The sequence below is a fragment of the Lepidochelys olivacea genome (assembly GCF_965140295.1).
Source record: "Lepidochelys olivacea isolate rLepOli2 genome assembly, chromosome: 6".
Lineage (NCBI taxonomy): Eukaryota > Metazoa > Chordata > Testudines > Cheloniidae > Lepidochelys > Lepidochelys olivacea.
This window is the reverse complement of record NC_140416.1, coordinates 117,349,901-117,366,863: the sequence shown is the minus strand read 5'-3', so window position 1 is coordinate 117,366,863 and position 16,963 is coordinate 117,349,901. Positions and strand designations below refer to the sequence as shown.

The window sequence follows — 16,963 nt, the reverse complement described above, 5'->3', positions numbered from 1 at the left end:
TGGAAAGCGTAGGGGACAATTTCCTGGTGCAAGTGCTAGAGGAGCCAACTAGGGGGGGAGCTTTTCTTGACGTGCTGCTCACAAACCAGGAAGAATTAGTGGGGGAAGCAAAAGTGGATGGGAATCTGGGAGGCAGTGACCATGAGTTGGTTGAGTTCAAGATCCTGACACAGGGAAGAAAGGTAAGCAGCAGGATACGGACCCTGGACTTCAGGAAAGCAGACTTCGACTCCCTCAGGGAACGGATGGGTAGGATCCCCTGGGGGACTAACATGAAGGGGAAAGGAGTCCAGGAGAGCTGGCTGTATTTCAAGGAATCCCTGTTGAGGTTACAGGGACAAACCATCCCGATGTGTTGAAAGAAGAGTAAATATGGCAGGCGACCAGCTTGGCTTAATGGTGAAATCCTAGCGGATCTTAAACATAAAAAAGAAGCTTACAAGAAGTGGAAGGTTGGACATATGACCAGGGAAGAGTATAAAAATATTGCTCGGGCATATAGGAATGAAATCAGGAGGGCCAAATCGCACCTGGAGCTGCAGCTAGCGAGAGATGTCAAGAGTAACAAGAAGAGTTTCTTCAGGTATGTTGGCAACAAGAAGAAAGCCAAGGGAAGTGTGGGCCCCTTACTGAATGAGGGAGGCAACCTAGTGACAGAGGATGTGGAAAAAGCTAATGTACTCAATGCTTTTTTTGCCTCTGTCTTCACGAACAAGGTCAGCTCCCAGACTGCTGCGCTGGGCATCACAACATGGGGAATAGATGGCCAGCCCTCTGTGGAGAAAGAGGTGGTTAGGGACTATTTAGAAAAGCTGAACGTGCACAAGTCCATGGGGCCGGACGAGTTGCATCCGAGAGTGCTAAAGGAATTGGTGGCTGTGGTTGCAGAGCCATTGGCCATTATCTTTGAAAACTCATGGCGAACGGGGGAAGTTCCGGATGACTGGAAAAAGGCTAATGTAGTGCCAATCTTTAAAAAAGGGAAGGAGGAGGATCCTGGGAACTACAGGCCAGTCAGCCTCACCTCAGACCCCGGAAAAATCATGGAGCAGGTCCTCAAAGAATCAATCCTGAAGCACTTACATGAGAGGAAAGTGATCAGGAACAGTTAGCATGGATTCACCAAGGGAAGGTCATGCCTGACTAATCTAATCACCTTCTATGATGAGATTGCTGGTTCTGTGGATGAAGGGAAAGCAGTGGATGTATTGTTTCTTGACTTTAGCAAAGCTTTTGACACGGTCTCCCACAGTATTCTTGTCAGCAAGTTAAAGAAGTATGGGCTGGATGAATGGACGATAAGGTGGGTAGAAAGTTGGCTAGATTGTCGGGCTCAACGGGTAGTGATCAATGGCTCCATGTCTAGTTGGCAGCCGGTGTCAAGTGGAGTGCCCCCAGAGTCAGTCCTGGGGCTGATTTTGTTCAATATCTTCATAAATGATCTGGAGGATGGTGTGGATTGCACTCTCAGCAAATTTGCGGATGATACTAAACTGGGAGGAGTGGTAGATACGCTGGAGGGCAGGGATAGGATACAGAAGGACCTAGACAAATTGGAGGATTGGGCCAAAAGAAATCTGATGAGGTTCAATAAGGATAAGTGCAGGGTCCTGCACTTAGGACGGAAGAACCCAATGCACAGCTACAGACTAAGGACCGAATGGCTAGGCAGCAGTTCTGCGGAAAAGGACCTAGGGGTGACAGTGGACGAGAAGCTGGATATGAGTCAGCAGTGTGCCATTGTTGCCAAGAAGGCCAATGTCATTTTGGGATGTATAAGTAGGGGCATAGAAAGCAGATTGAGGGATGTGATCGTCCCTCTCTATTCGACATTGGTGAGGCCTCATCTGGAGTATTGTGTCCAGTTTTGGGCCCCACACTACAAGAAGGATGTGGATAAATTGGAGAGAGTCCAGCGAAGGGCAACAAAAATAATTAGGGGTCTGGAACACATGACTTCTGAGGAGAGGCTGAGAGAACTGGGATTGTTTAGTCTGCAGAAGAGAAGAATGAGGGGGGATTTGATAGCTGCTTTCAACTACCTGAGAGGTGGTTCCAGAGAGGATGGTTCTAGACTATTCTCAGTGGTAGAAGAGGACAGGACAAGGAGTAATGGTCTCAAGTTGCAGTGGGGGAGGTTTAGGTTGGATATTAGGAAAAACTTTTTCACTAGGAGGGTGGTGAAACACTGGAATGAGTTACCTAGGGAGGTGGTAGAATCTCCTTCCTTAGAAGTTTTTAAGGTCAGGCTTGACAAAGCACTGGCTGGGATGATTTAATTGGAGATTGGTCCTGCTTTAAGCAGGGGGTTGGACTAGATGACCTCCTGAGGTCCCTTCCAACCCTGATATTCTATGATTCTATGAAATGAGGTTAATCCCCTAACCCTACAACCAGCTCCCTGCAGACCCTGTGGGTCTTTGTATCCTTCCACTCCGGGGTGATGGTGGTTATTGCCACTCTGAGGGGAAAGACGCTGAGGAGAGTTCCCCTATGGTATTCATCTAAAAATTCCTGGGACTGGAAGATTGAAGGACTGTCAGCTGGGGAGCAGGAAGTGTCTAACTTACTGTCTCCTTCCCCAGCCCCTCAGGGAGAGGAGGAAAAATCTTTGCTCCGATAAGCCATAAGACCTCTCCACAGCTGACAGCTCTTCTAGAGATGCCGTCAGGCTGCTGGGCCTATTGAGCCTTCCCACTCAGCCATTTTGATCTGTTTTGGGACTTCACAGAGCCCCCATTTGATCTGATGTCATTCCCCTGTGTCCCAATGGCTATATGTGGCATTTGGGAGGTGGAAGGGAACGGGGAGCAGGGGGAGACAAACAGTGCCCCTGAGGAAGAATTTGGTGGCCCCACCATGCTACCTGGCTACCGGGAGAGTCGCGGATAAAGTTGCCTCCCCCCAAACATATGCAAGTCTCCACAGATGGGTTCTACGCCAAGATTTGGCCCATGATTTTTTTAACTTGAGACTGTTTGTTTTATAACTAAGTGTGAGTAACTCAAAATAAACAACCGTAACCAGTTACACATTCATCAGTCTCTTTGGGCACTGTGCATCAACATAACTTGCTGCCTGAAAGCTGCTCATCTGAAAACAGGAAGCACCGTGAGGGATTATTTTAAATGGGGAAAACAAAGTTGACTCGAGCACAGAGTTCTGTAATTCATTGGGAAAGGCTTAAAATTAAAGTGTTGCAATTTTCAACAGCATGACTGAGCTGGAGAAAGAAATAAACACCTTGAGGAGCGGACTGAGGGCTGTGGAAACTGTAAGTATTATTTACCCACTTAATAGTCCACTCTGATTCCAAGCTTCATAGCATCCATCCTTAGGGAAGCAGGACAGGAAGCCCTTAGCAAAGCTGCTTTTATCTTACTTCCTGGAGATCAGTTTGTCTTTCCTTCCTGCCCTGCATGTGTGCCTGTTCTCTCAAGGCTGCTTCGGGACGGCAGTTACTGTATGCTGGTTATAAATCAGCCAAACGCCGAGTAGATTCACAGGGAGTTGGAGTAAGTTTAGTTATTTGCTGTGTTGACCAAAACCATGAAGAGTACTCAGCTTGCAACTCTAAAACTGCCCGTCATGGAGCCCCCGGATCAGACAGCAGGTCCTCTTGCTTGATCTTGAGCTCACATGAGGCGTGAGAAGGAAATGGTGAACAAATGGACTGAAAGATATCTCCAGGCACGTAGAAGAAGGGGATCTATTGATAGTTGGGTGGCTCTCTACAATTCCATGTATAGATGTAGACAGAGAGTGAGCACCAAAATAATCCTGACCTGGTGACCTGACAGTACATTGAGCCTATAAGTGAGGAGAGGGCACGTTTTGCCGTGCAATTCCTAAGCATCCTGTTGTGCCCAGCTCCCTTCGATGATAGCAACTGCGCCTTGAGCAGTACTGACTGCGTGTGAACATATGTGTGAAAATAATAGCAGTTTGGGGAACTAACTACTGCAAGAAAAGTAATAGGCTTTCTATAGTTTTTCTGATAACTCTTGCATTTGATAGTGTAAAGAGATGGTGGTGGAGTTAAAGCTTCAGTTTTGCTCTTTTTTTTTTTTTTTTTTTTTTTTTTTTTAGGGGAAAGCCCTGCATAAATGAGACCAGGTTGTAGGTTTGATACTGTTGGTTCAGCTTTATTTGATTTCTGCAGAGGCTTGGGGAATGTTGTCAGCCTTAATGTGAAAATTCAAGAGGAACCACTAGAAAACAGCCAACTAGCTATGGAGAACACTGTGTGCCCTTCTGTAGCTACACGGCAGCAAAATGCTAATCTGGGAAGCTGTGGTTCTGCCAGTACCACTCCTTCGGCAGACAAATTCCAAACAGTTTAGCTGGTTTCAGAGGGGAAATAAAACAGAAAATTGTCCTGTTTATGCACAGTCACACCCCAAGGAATTGGGCAGAATAGGAAGAGATAAGAGTCAATTATTGCTCTGGCAAAGCTTTCCGGAAAGGTAGTCCTAGAATGAGGCCTGCCACCTCTGGGTGTGTTTTGCCATGCATCACTTCTGCTCAGTGTACCTGCTCTGAGTAAAGAGGATGTGTCCCTGGTCTCTGTTTGCCAGAAGCTGGGAGTGGGCATTGGGATGGATCACTTGATGATTACTTGTTCTGTTCATTCCCTCTGAAGCACTTGGCATTGGCCACTGTCAGAAGACAGGATATTGGGCCAGATGGACCTTTGCTCTGACCCGGTATGCCTGTTCTTATGTTCTCATGTATTTCGACACCCTGCTTTCTCGCAAGAACAGAGAGTCAGTGTCACATCTTTGTGACACCTAGCTCCTTGGGTTTATTGTCAGACCATCTAGTAAAGTAATTGAAGTCTTACCTGTGTTATAGCTTCTACATGGGGAAAGAGACTTGCAAAGCGTGGTTTAAGATAGGATAAATTTGGGGTTTGTTAAATATGCTCAATCCTATGTCCCTTTTTAAACAGACACTGACCAGAATTAAATTTATTTCCTTAAGGAACTGGAATACCAGAAATCGCAGCTCTCTCAGCCTGGAGACAAGTTTGTGTCGGTGGTCAGCCAGTTCATCACGTTAGCCAGCTTTGGCTTCTCTGACGTTGAAGATCTTCTGATGGAAGCTAAAGAACTGGTAAGATCCCTGGTATAATCCATAGGGAATTACTTTAGAGGGGAGTGGTTCGGTATTAAAGGATCTTCTGACATTGTGTCGTATGTCCATAGATCTACCCCAAAGGATAGAAACAATAGATCAACTACTCGCATTAGATTTTTATCAAAAAAAACCTTCCCTCAAACTCAGTGGTGGTTTTTTTTTTTGTTTAAGAACTTGAACAGTTGAGCATTTCAAAGTCAGAAACACTGTTGCTGGATGCTGTGGTAAGTGGTCTCCTACAAAGATTGAGGATAGTGAGCAGGCATGCTATTGTATCTAGTGATTGATTGATTAGCAGAAAATACAGCCAGTACATACACCAATACGTGTGATCAATTGCAAACAGAAAAGACACACTCCCTGGAAGTGACATAACCTCACTCTTCTATTCTGAGACCTGTGTGGCTGACCCTGCTATCTCCGGAGAAAGAGAGGACTAACCCAGTGATGACTGAAGCCTTTCTCAAATCCTGCAGTTTATGGGCTCGTCTGCCCTAGAGCACTTTGTGTTTCAGTCGGTGTCACTACTAGCAGAGTGCGCGCATGTGCACACAAATACACACCCCCACACACCGCCACACACACCCTTCCGCCTGCCCATAAATGCCCTCCAGGCATGGCCCTCAGATATCTTCTCCCCAACTCCAGCACCACAGGTCTTCAGCCCTCCTCCCGCCCCATCTGACCATGTCCTCTGACCGTCTCCCCCCGTACCGTACCACTCCACTCCATAGAAATGCCACCTCCACTCCTGATCTGCAGGGTGCAGAGTGGGGTTGTGGGATTCTCAGCCAGCAGGTCTCTGAAGTTCCCTGGCTGAGGGAATGATTGAAGGTGGGACCTGTCGGCAGTCACAGCCCCATGGGCCGCATCCATGCTGGCGCTCAGCAGATTGAGCTGCAGTGGGCACTCACCCGTACCAGCTATCAGGGTAACTTAATGCTGCCCTTTGGCCAATCAGCTGGTACACTCTTATGTATAGACGCAAGGTGCATTTCAGTCAGTGGAGATGCTCCAGTTGACGGCTCGCTCTAGTGTCGACAAGTCCTAAGTGTCACTCAAGGCCTGCTCTAAAACAGCTGAGCTGCTGCTTCGACAGCTGTTAGACAGTGCAGCAGCCAGGCAGTGGGCCCCGCGTTGTGTTCAGTTTATGTGATGCCCACCTTTAAAAGGCTCCTCTGGGTTTGAGTCTCGTTATCGCTATTTTTGGGGACGCTAGGTCAATCTTCTGGAAAGTTCCGGGTGGTAGGAGGGTAACGTTTTCAGAATTGCCTAAGACTTTGCCCTGCAGTTTGGACTAAGGGGTGTGAATTGCAGAACGTACTAGTTGTGCTGTGCTGTACCTCCCCTGTGTGGACGCTGAGGGTGCAAGGCACCTAGATCGTGTGAACATTGTCCTCTTTTCAATGGGACTATGTTAGCGCAAGGTAGGTACCTTGTAGCTTGTGCCCTCAATGCCCACAGAGGGGAGTAACAGCGCAACACACTGGTGTGTGATGCAATTCACAACCCTGTAAGCACTTCAGTTCCTAAGTCTCATTGAAAGTCAATGGGACTTACCTTTAAAAATCTGGCCCTTTATAGTCTATTTAGGGGCTAAAAGGTGAGGATAGGTGTCTAGTGGGATTTTCAAAAGCAGTGCCTAGCTGCCATTGACTTCAATGGGAATCAGTCACATGGGTGCTTTGGAAAATTCCACTAGGCACCTATTTGTATCTTTAGGCCCCTAAATACCTTTTAAAATCTGGTCCTTAATATTCTAAGTTCCACTGACTTTCAATGAGACTTAGGAAGTGGCTAAGTCTCTTTTGAAAATAAGTGCATTTAGGCACTTTCAAAAATGTTACCCGTAATCTTTATCCTTACTTAGCAGAGTGGAAACAAAAGTAACTAGTAAATGGTTTTTTTTGTTCGAGTTTTTTTTAAAACTCGATAATCTCAAAAACGTACAATCACAATTTTAACAAGCTTTAGACGCGCGCGCTCTCTCTCTCTCTGCCTTGCCTTTCCTTCTCCCAAGCTGCAAATAAGTGCAAGGAACGTCGGTCCAAAGGATAACTTCTATCAGTTTTAAAGAAACCTAGAAGCAGGGGCTTATAATGGAAGTCTTGCGTCAACCTTAGCTGCAGTGTTGCTATAATCACATTAATTGTCCATGAATGGTACTATAGGTCTTGCAAACTCCTACTCCTCTAACTGGTGTAGTTTCTAAGCTGAATAATAAATGCCTTTTAAAAGCTTCACTAACACATTTGGTTTTAATATTGAACCATGTGGCAACAATAAATAATACCCCCAAAAAATACTTCAAAGAAAACTTAAAAGTGCAAGTTTCCTGCCCCTGCCGTGTCTACTATTAGTTTTATGTCTTCAGTCTTTGGCACCACAATATTTTGCTTCCTTGTTTTTACTACTGCTTAGTTAATAAAACCGAGTTAGGTAATAAAGGATGTTAAGCAGAAACAGGAGTGTAAAATTTCTTACATGATTTAAAAAAGGGGCATTTAAAGGAACAGCCAACTGGAAAATCTTCTCTTAAAAGCCATCACTTAATGAGCAGAAGACAAAGTATGACTTTTTTTTTCTTTCGGTAAACTGAGACTAGAATTAATAGATAATCATTTCCCCTTTAATTCCATGTGCCATCAAATACCACCTTAAATATTATTCTGGTTATCTGTCAGGCAGATAGTTTTCAGGAAAGGATTTTATTGGTTCAGTGGATTCTCTCACTAGCTTACTAAACTAGTCCTTCCTGTTCTTTCCCCAGTTTACCAAGGCAGTGAAGTACTTTGGGGAAGACTCGAGCAAAATGCAGCCAGATGAGTTCTTTGGGATCTTTGATCAGTTTCTTCAAGCTGTGACTGAGGCCAAGCAGGAGAACGAAAACCTGAGGAAAAGGAAGGAGGAGGAGGAGCGTCGGGCACGCATGGAAGCACAGGTTAGAAGAAAACCTGCTCGCTACAATCTTTAGTGTTCGTACTGTAGGCCTGGTTGAGTCAATGTCTGCGTGTGCATCAGGATGCTAGACAGGGAGGAGAAGGGTGGGGAGGAACTGAGACGGGGACTGTTTCATTAGCATGTACTCAGAAATGTAGGATTCATTTCAGTCCTCAGGGCTAGTGTGGGGTGGGACTTTGGAAGTTCTGCATCTTGACCTAATTCTGCTGCCTTTGACATGGATGGTGGAACTTCCAGTGACTTCAATGGGAACAGTTAAGCCTATGCTGAGAACTTTTGGAAATCCCACCTGGAACCACCTAGGTCCGTCTCTTCCCCTTGAGAGGAAGGATGGTCTTGTGAAGAGTGCACTGGACTGGGATGTAGAAGACCTGGGTCCAGCCTATCCAGCTGTGCCCCGGACTGCCTGTGATCTCGGACAAGTCATTTCATCTCTCTGAGTCTGTTTCCAAGCTGTAAAATGGGGATAAGACTGACTTGATTTCTCCCACCTTAGTGTGTCTTGTCTGTTTAGACTGTGAGGTCTCCAGGAAAGCCCCTCCCCCCCCACCTAAATCAACAAGGATGGTTAGCTTTATAGAGCAGGGAATCTCTCTCTCTGTGCATGTGCAGCCCACGGGACAATGGTGCCTCCATCTCAGGTGGGTCCTCTAAGTGCAACTGTAATACAAATAGTACATGCTGCTAATTGCTTCTCTTCAAAGCATAATCAATTTTGCTCCAGGCAGCAGAGTCAAAAGGGACCTGTGGCTTTTAAGATAACCATAGATTGCAGTCCAATACAGGTCCCTAATGACTTCAGATCAGGCACAACTATTTTGCCTTTGGAAACTGTGTGAGCCAGGACGGAAGTGAAATCTTGCATTAAGCCAGATGTTTCATAGATTCGAAGGCCAGAAGGGACCATTGTGATCATCTAGTCTGACCTCCTGTATGATACAGGCCCCAGAACTTCCTCAAAATAATTCCTAGAGCAGAGCTTTTAAGAAAAACCTCCATGCTTGATTTAAAAATTGTTAGTGATGGAGAATCTAGCACAACCCTCAGTAAATTGTTCAGTGGTTAATTACTCCCACCGTTAAAAAGTTCTGTCTTATATCCAGTCTCAATTTGCCTAGTTTCAACTTCAAGCCATTGGATCATGTTAGACCTTTTTCTGCTAGACGGAAGAGCCCATTAAATATTCGTTCCCCTTATAGGTCCTCATAGACTGTAATCAAGTCACCCCTTAGCTTTCTTTTCATTAAGCTAACTAGATTGAGCTCTTTGAGTCTATCACTGTAAGGCATGTTTTCTATTCCTTGAATCATTCTTGAGGCTCTTCTCTGAGCCCTCTCCAATGTATCAACATCCTTCTCGAATTGTGGGTACCAACGCTGGACACAGTATTCCAGCAGCCGTTGTACCAGTGTCAAATACAGACACTCTCTGCTACTACTCAAAATTCCCCTGTTTATGCATCTCAGGATCACATGAGCTCTTTTGGCCACAGTATCACAGTGCGAGCTGGGGGCATGGATCAGCCTTAACGTCACACTCCCCATCAGTGGCCTGGCCGAGCAAGCTAACGATCTAACCAGACACCCAACCAGTGGTGAATCCTGGTCACGTGCTGCCTGAGGCATGTTGCACATACACTAAGAAGAAGTGGGAGCTCGTGTTCAGCTGATTATCCAACACGAGCCCTAAATCTTTTTCAGAGTCACCTTATGAGAGTCCTGGCGGCTGCAGTTTCCTGCTGTGGACAAGTCACCATCTCAGTAGGCAGGCAACGCTGCAGACTCAGTTTCTCAGTATGTGGCCTCTCATGATCTGATGGGAAAAAGGAGCCAAGTTCATTGGGGTGCTCAACTCCACATAGCTTATTGAGCTTGCCCCAAGGATAATTTTGGCCCCACTGTGTTCAGTTCTGATAACTGGTATAAAGGTTTTGATAGTCACTATGGCGTGCCTGAGCAGAGGTGCCGGAGCCTCTTTCATAGGAGAGAAGGACAAAACCGGGATTGTTCTCCCAAAAGCAACGCCAGCGGTGTGATGTTGCTGCACTGTGCATAGGAAGCACGCCATTTTACCACAGTCACTGTCCTGGAATCCCACCGATATACGTAGCTGCTAAGCAGCGACCAAAATAGATAACGACGTCTACTGGCCAGCTGTCGAACATACACTGGTTCTGGGGCACTTGTGATGGTGTTTTTAAGTAAAGGATGAGATCGCTGTGGAGTGGGGGTCCGTCACACAAAGGCTGCTCCCTGCTAGTGCCCTAAGGGGCTTAGATCACCCCAAATAGACTGGGGACAAATGGGGCTGTGGCCTTTGTCTTCTGTCTCCATCCCTGCCCCTTGTATTCAGCCAGCATTGCCAGGCCTGGCTGAAAACACCAAAAGAATTTCATCAATTTTTCTCTTATTTCCTTCCTCCCATTGAAATATGTAAAAGTGTGTCTCTGACTAGCTCGATCACTGATCTGAACATGAGGGAATGTTAGTTGAATTTTTCCTTTTAATTTTTTGAATGGGGTTTTTTTTCCAATACTGAAATCCAGAAAATCTCAATGTTTCGGCCAGGCCAGGCACGGACAGGGGCGTGCGCTGCTGCCCCCAAAGGGTGTGTTGCGCGGCGGGCCCGCTTCCCGTGCACACTGTGGGGGCGCAGCACACGTGCACTGCAGACCCGGGGGCTCCCGAAAGTGCTGCTAGACCAGGGCTGGCCGGCCTGCGGCCCCGGAGCCCCGTGCGGCTCTTCAGAAGTTTAACTTGCGGCTCCTCGTCTAGGCACCAGCTCCGGGGCTGGAGCTACAAGCACCAACTTTCCAGTGGGTTGGGGGGTGCTCACGGCTCAACCCCGGGCCCTGCCCCCACTCCACCTTTTCCTGCTCCCTCCCCTGAGCCTGCTGGGCCCTCGCTCCTCCCCCTCCAAGCCTCCTGCACGCCACGAAACAGCTGATCGGGTGGTGCGGGGAGGAAGGAAGCGGGAGGTGCTGATCGGCAGGGTTGCCGGTGAGAGGGAGGCGCTGGGAGCGGGGCGGGTGGGAGCTGATGGGGGGCTGCTGAGGTATTACTGTGGCTCTTTAGGGGCGATGTACATTGGTAAATGCTGGCTCCTTCTCAGCCTCAGGTTGGCCACCCCTGGGCTAGAGCAACATAGCTCTAGTCACAGCGGTACCTGAAGGCTTATTACACCAGCAGGCTGTCCTGCTTTAACCGTGTCGGCACAGTTAAAGCAATACGGCCCCGTACTCTGGATTCAGGTATACTGGGATGTCTGTGCTTTATGCTGCTATTGCTTTCCGGTTTGAGAGGGAGAATAAGTAGGCCAGTCAGTCACCTCTGTACTAACATAACTGCATCCATTCACGTGGTTGTAGCAATATAGCCATTTCGATTTAAAAAGAAAATCACACCCCGGTCCACAGAGGGAGGATGGTAAATTACTTAAATGTAGACCAGGCCAAAAACCGAAAACAAGGCCTTAAATTATATACATCAGGGTCCTTTCAGGTCAATGTGTTACAAAAAATGAGCTGGATTATTTTTCTTCTTGGTTCCCCCCCCACCCCCACCAGCTGAAAGAACAGCGCGAGCGGGAGCGCAAGGCCAGAAAGGCGAAAGAAAACAGTGAGGAAGGTGGGGAGTTTGACGACCTCGTTTCGGCTTTACGGTCAGGTGAAGTCTTTGACAAAGACCTTTCGAAACTGAAACGGAATCGCAAGCGCATCACCAACCAGCTGATGGACAGCAGCCGCGAGAGGCCGGTCACCAAACTCAACTTCTGATCCTTTGGTTTTGTAAACATTTTTTTAGAAAACTGATTAGCAGTCTTTTTGAAGTGGCTAGGATTTTTCATTATACTGCCTTGTAATTCAAACCGAAACAGTGGCACACTCTTTCTGTCTGTGTGTGTGTGTGTGTGTTGTGTATATAAAAAGTCTGGTTGTTGGTATGTATGGAGAATATAAGTGTCTGTATGTCTCTGTCAAGCAGGACAGTGTATATATGTGTGCCACACAAACACGTATATAGACACTGGTGACTGAGTGCAAATTCCATTTTCTTTCCTTCAACCACATTGTTCAAAAAGTAGTTATTCTGGTGCACAAGCACAACATTGTGTCTCCTGAGAAAGAGATGACAAAAACATTCCTTGTAGTAAACAAAGGCATTGAGAAATATTTTCTACTTGGTCTCCCTTTGGAATTTTTTATCTTGGTGTAACTGGTGTCGGAGAGCACAGAGAGAAACAAAAATGGCACTGCTATCCTAACCATTGGTGCTGAGGTGTCATCACGGACTGCTGGGGATCAGCCTGGAGACCGCAGTGGTGGTGTAAGAATACAGTTATGGAAAGCCTTGCACACAGTCTGAAGTGTGTTTAAAAAAAAAAAGTCAAGTGGAAACAATCCATTTTATTATTATTCAAGACTTGAACATCTGTGCTCTTGTGCGGGTTCCAGGTAGTTCCGTACTGTACACTCTCTTGATAATCCCTTTTCAGTTGTTTTTGGGAAGCACTGTACTTCTCTTTCCACAACCCTTGCTCTTGATGAAGACAGATTATCACAGTGTGCTTATTGCTATAACAATACATAGACATAGTTCTAACTTGACAGCGTTTTCTTGCCCATGACAAATAGGAAGCGGGGGAGGGAGGGGCTCTCTGCTGAGACAAAGAGCATCAACTTTGTGTTGTCATTCCCCCCCCCCTTCCCTCCCCCCATTTTTCTATTCAGTGGGACAAACTGTATCCTCTGTAAGGCCAGGTCTGTGCTAAAAAGTTAAGTCAACCGAACTATGTCGCTCAGGGGTGTGAAAAATCTCCTGAGCGATGTAGTTAAGCCGACCTAACCCCTGGTGCAGACGGTGCTAGGTCAATGGAAGAATTCTTCTGTTGGCCTAGCAGCCTTCTCTCGAGGAGATAGACGACCTACAGTGACGGTAGTCGTAGCGGGTGTCTACACTGAAGCACTACAGCAGCGCAGCATGCGGTTATGCTGCTGTAGCTTTTCTAGTGTAGACGTAACCTAAATGTAGGTCAGAACTGAAGGTCATTTAAACCAATGCACAAAGGACTTGATCTGAAACCCATTGTGTCGATGGACAGGCCCCCATTGACTTCAGTGGGCTTTGAACCGGGCCGCTTGTTTTTAACAGACATACAGTAGCAATGATGCCAAGAAATATTTCTCTCTTAACAATGTACTTTTTCAAGTGGTTTGCTGTTTATATTGTCATTAAAATTTGTTAGCAAAACTACCTGTAAAATGTCAGTCCAAAAAAACCCCAAAGCTCAGGGAGTAAAATAGTAACAAGTAATAAATACATAAATTTTAAAAAAAAATTAAAAAATTGGAAAATAAAAAGTAAATGCCATTAACCTAGTAACACTTAATATTCTTAAATTATACAGAATATATGGAAGACTGTTACTTTTTGCTTTTATTTATTTGTGATGGTTTTATTTTTTTTAAACCAACAAACTTTTATACCATCAATATTCTTATCTTTTTGTTTTTTGTTCTTTTTCCTGTGGAGAGATTAGTTTGTCCCTGTTGTACTAGATATTAACACTATTCGAAATAAGTTTTTCATGTAATGGGTATTATCGGTGGGATTGGGATGTCATTTTTCCTATATGTACTGTATAGCAAATGTGCTGTTTAACCTAATTATATAAAAATATGGTTCTTAGCACCTAGAGCCAGCCCGGGGTCTCTGTGCTTTCTGAAAGCTGTGAAGTATCACTCTAAAAAGAGTTATCAAGAACGGTGGTCTTACAATATTTGTTTTTCCTCATTGCAACGTTCGACACACTGTAAGTATAAAAAAAAGCGTATAAAGCAGTAATAAATATAAAGTTATGGCTCAGTAAAGTCCTGCACCTCCTATCAAAGCAACTGCGAAACCTGCAAATTTTCGAAGATTGGGAGTGAAGCACTTTGTTTTAAGAAGAAGAAGAAGGGAAAAAAATGTTTAATGGTGATTCTTGTTCCTTAACTAAAGTGCCTCTATTTATATTTTCTATTTATGGCTTAAGAAATTTGGGCTGACACAATTTAGGGAACGGACTCTTTTTGGTGGGTGGGGGAGTCTCATGTCTGATGATCTGAGGAATGGTCAGTTAATTGTTTAGCTAGAATAATGCGTTTTGAAAAGGCCTCCAGCCCTGCATTGGGATCCCGCTTCCGCAGCCTGTGTAGCCAGGAGGTGCTCTCAGGCTTCACCCTGTGGGATTCCAGTGGAGGCTCAGGAGCTTAGTTGCCCTTCCAGATCATTCTTGTTTTCCGTTAGCCTGGTTATTGGGCTGCGTTTGCTATTTAGTTTTCTTTCCAAACAAAAGGCCGTGTGCAGGTAATTTCATGTGCCATTGCTGAAAACTACTTTTAAACAGGTGCTGGTGTCGGTAGCCACTCTTCTCTTGGATGTGTATTTTACAGATTTTTTTTTTTAATAATGCCAAAAAGGAAAAAATTACTTGTGAACTGAAGTATATGTCATGGACCTTCGTAGCTTAATAGTCAACCAAGTTAGGTGCAAGAATGTTAGTAGTTTAGCTGCCAGGAAATGCTGTGTATGTTATGAGACTGTACATTTTTTAAGATGGCAATATGCAATAAAGCAAAAGAATTGCATTGAGTGTACATCCACGGAGCCCACGAGTTATTTTTCAAGCCGCCTTGTAGAGCAGCCACTCCTGTGTGTCCTCAGAAGAAAGTGAAGCAGCCTATTTTGGATAGTTTCGAGTAGGCTGCCAATCCCTAAGGACAGATGAAACAAAAAACGTGTTGGTTTTTTTTAAATGAGTTCACAAAGGGCCAGATTCTAGTCTGTCTGTTGCCAGTGTAAGCCTGGAGTATCAACCTGTGTGCTGGTACAGTCTGCATATTGAGCACCTCACAGCCAGTGAATTCACTCTGGTGGCACCCCTGAAAGGGAAGGAATTTTTGTTCCTCAGCAAAATAGAGACAGTAGATTAAAAGCAAAGCTTTCCAAAAGCACTTAACTGACTCAAGAGTCTGAAAGTCAATGGGACTTAGACTCCTGAGTCAGGTAAGCCCTTTTGCCCTAAGTGACTCACCCCGGGTCGCTCAGGAAGTCTGTGGCAGTCGGGAATGGAGCCCAGAGTGAAGGAGGTGCTGCAGTTTAACAGAGCCTGGCCCAAGGCAGAGCAATAAAGTGAGGAGGGAGAGATCTACTCTTCGCTGTGGAGCAGAGGGGGTCTGAGGGAGGGGGAGAGCAATGAGGTTGGTCAGATTTGGGTATCTGAAGGGCAGGGAGATGAAAACATGGATGGGAGGGGAATAGCATAGACATGGGTAGGGTGGGAGGAACAGAAAGGGGAGAACAGGGCTACCTGAGCAGGGAACAGCTAAGTGAGGGGCTGGGGGGAGAAATGTATTTTTGCCTAGTGCCCTTGTGTGATCAAAAGGGCAGGTCAGCCGCTGGTTGCAGTCCGACCGGGCGCGGAGTCCGTGTGAAGTGTCTGCACCACTCACGCCCAGCTGTGTGAGTTGACATGGGACATAAGTGGTGCGTCGACCTCCTGCCATTGCTCTGCACAGAGCTGAGTGAGACCAGATTCCCGTGTGCAGAAACCAATTTCAGACGTTCCTGCAGGACCGATTGTGCATCCAGCCCCCACCCCTCCTGCTCAGAAGAGATTGCGGGCGGGGAAGGGCTTGGGAGAGGAGGTTGCTGTGTCGGTTAACTGGGGCCCGTGGCGAAGGCATTGCCGCCGAAGAGGATGCAGCAGTCAGCGCTGTGCTTGTTTACTAACGCGCGCCGTGACCATGAATGGAAAAGGGTGTCTTTGTTTCTGAGGCACAATCATTTATATGTATCCTCTTCCTAACCTTTGAAACTGTCTCTTGTGATTATTGAATTCCTTATGCCTGGATCCGGGGAACAGCGAGTCCCTGCGGATGCCCTTGGGTCTGGTGCCACGAAGGAGACAGGGCTGGGCAATACTGAGCAGACATTGCTGGCTGGGTACCGATCGCAGCCAAGCAGAGCGGTGAGTTGTGGCACCTGCCATGTTTCTGATCACACTGGTCTAGCCCATCTGCTGATCCTAGTGCTTTTGTTTCTGGAAATCTTTAGAGCATAAGAACAGCTGGACCCACAGTCCGTCTAGCCCGGTATCCTGTCTTCCGACAGCAGCCGGTGCCAAATGCGTCAGGGGGAATGAACAGAACAGCGCAACTGTGTCTCCTCCATCCCTGGTCACTCAGCCCCCAGCTTCTGGCAGTCAGAGGTTTTGGGACACCTGGGTCTCTGACCACCTTGGCTAATAGCCATTGACAGATCTATCCTCCATGAACTTTAATTTTCTTTTCTCAGGCAGCCACCCTGTGACCTACTTCAGGCAAACGGCTCACTGGCTGCATGGGGCGGGGGAGGTGAGAGGGCTCAGGAATCCTCATCCCCCGCCCCCCCCCATCTCCTTCTGTCTCTGAAGTGCAGATACAAGACAGAATCCCAACATAGCGGCTCCTTGAACAGCAGCCCGGGCCCAGCGGGTGTAGCCAGAGGTGCGCTGTGGCCCTAGTCCCAGCATGCTTATTGCCATGCGGCAGCAGAGGCCAGCTGGGAGTGGAGCAGAGGGGCACTGATTCACAATGATCCTGTTTGAAGCAGGGGCAATAGCACTTCCCTAGATGGCCCCTGCGTAGGTAGAATGGCCCTGGAATGTTCTGCTCAGCTGTTGCCACTCCTGCCAATGGCTCCGGGTGGCAAGGCAGCATTTTGTGCTCCAGGCCAAGGAGCCCCCTTGGGACTGCAGGGAGCAAGAGAGATCAGCCTCTCCTTTATTGCCTCTGGGCTGAGGGTGGGGAGATCTGCATGTTGCACTTCAGCCGGCTTGTGAA

At 46.7% G+C, this 16,963-nt stretch overlaps 1 protein-coding gene across 2 annotated transcripts in view; it reads left to right on the top strand.

The window, feature by feature from the left end:
• The window catches only part of DAAM1 (dishevelled associated activator of morphogenesis 1), a 187,739-nt gene extending 173,002 nt beyond the window's left edge, over positions 1 to 14,737 (top strand). For both annotated transcript variants that reach the window (XM_084632792.1, XM_084632791.1), the window contains 4 exons: positions 3,214 to 3,274; positions 4,984 to 5,115; positions 7,910 to 8,080; positions 11,666 to 14,737. In XM_084632792.1, coding sequence (XP_084488918.1) covers positions 3,214 to 3,274; positions 4,984 to 5,115; positions 7,910 to 8,080; positions 11,666 to 11,875 — 574 coding nt within the window. In that variant the 3' untranslated portion in view covers positions 11,876 to 14,737. The remainder of the gene's footprint in view (positions 1 to 3,213; positions 3,275 to 4,983; positions 5,116 to 7,909; positions 8,081 to 11,665) is intronic.
• Positions 14,738 to 16,963: the final 2,226 nt, after the last annotated feature.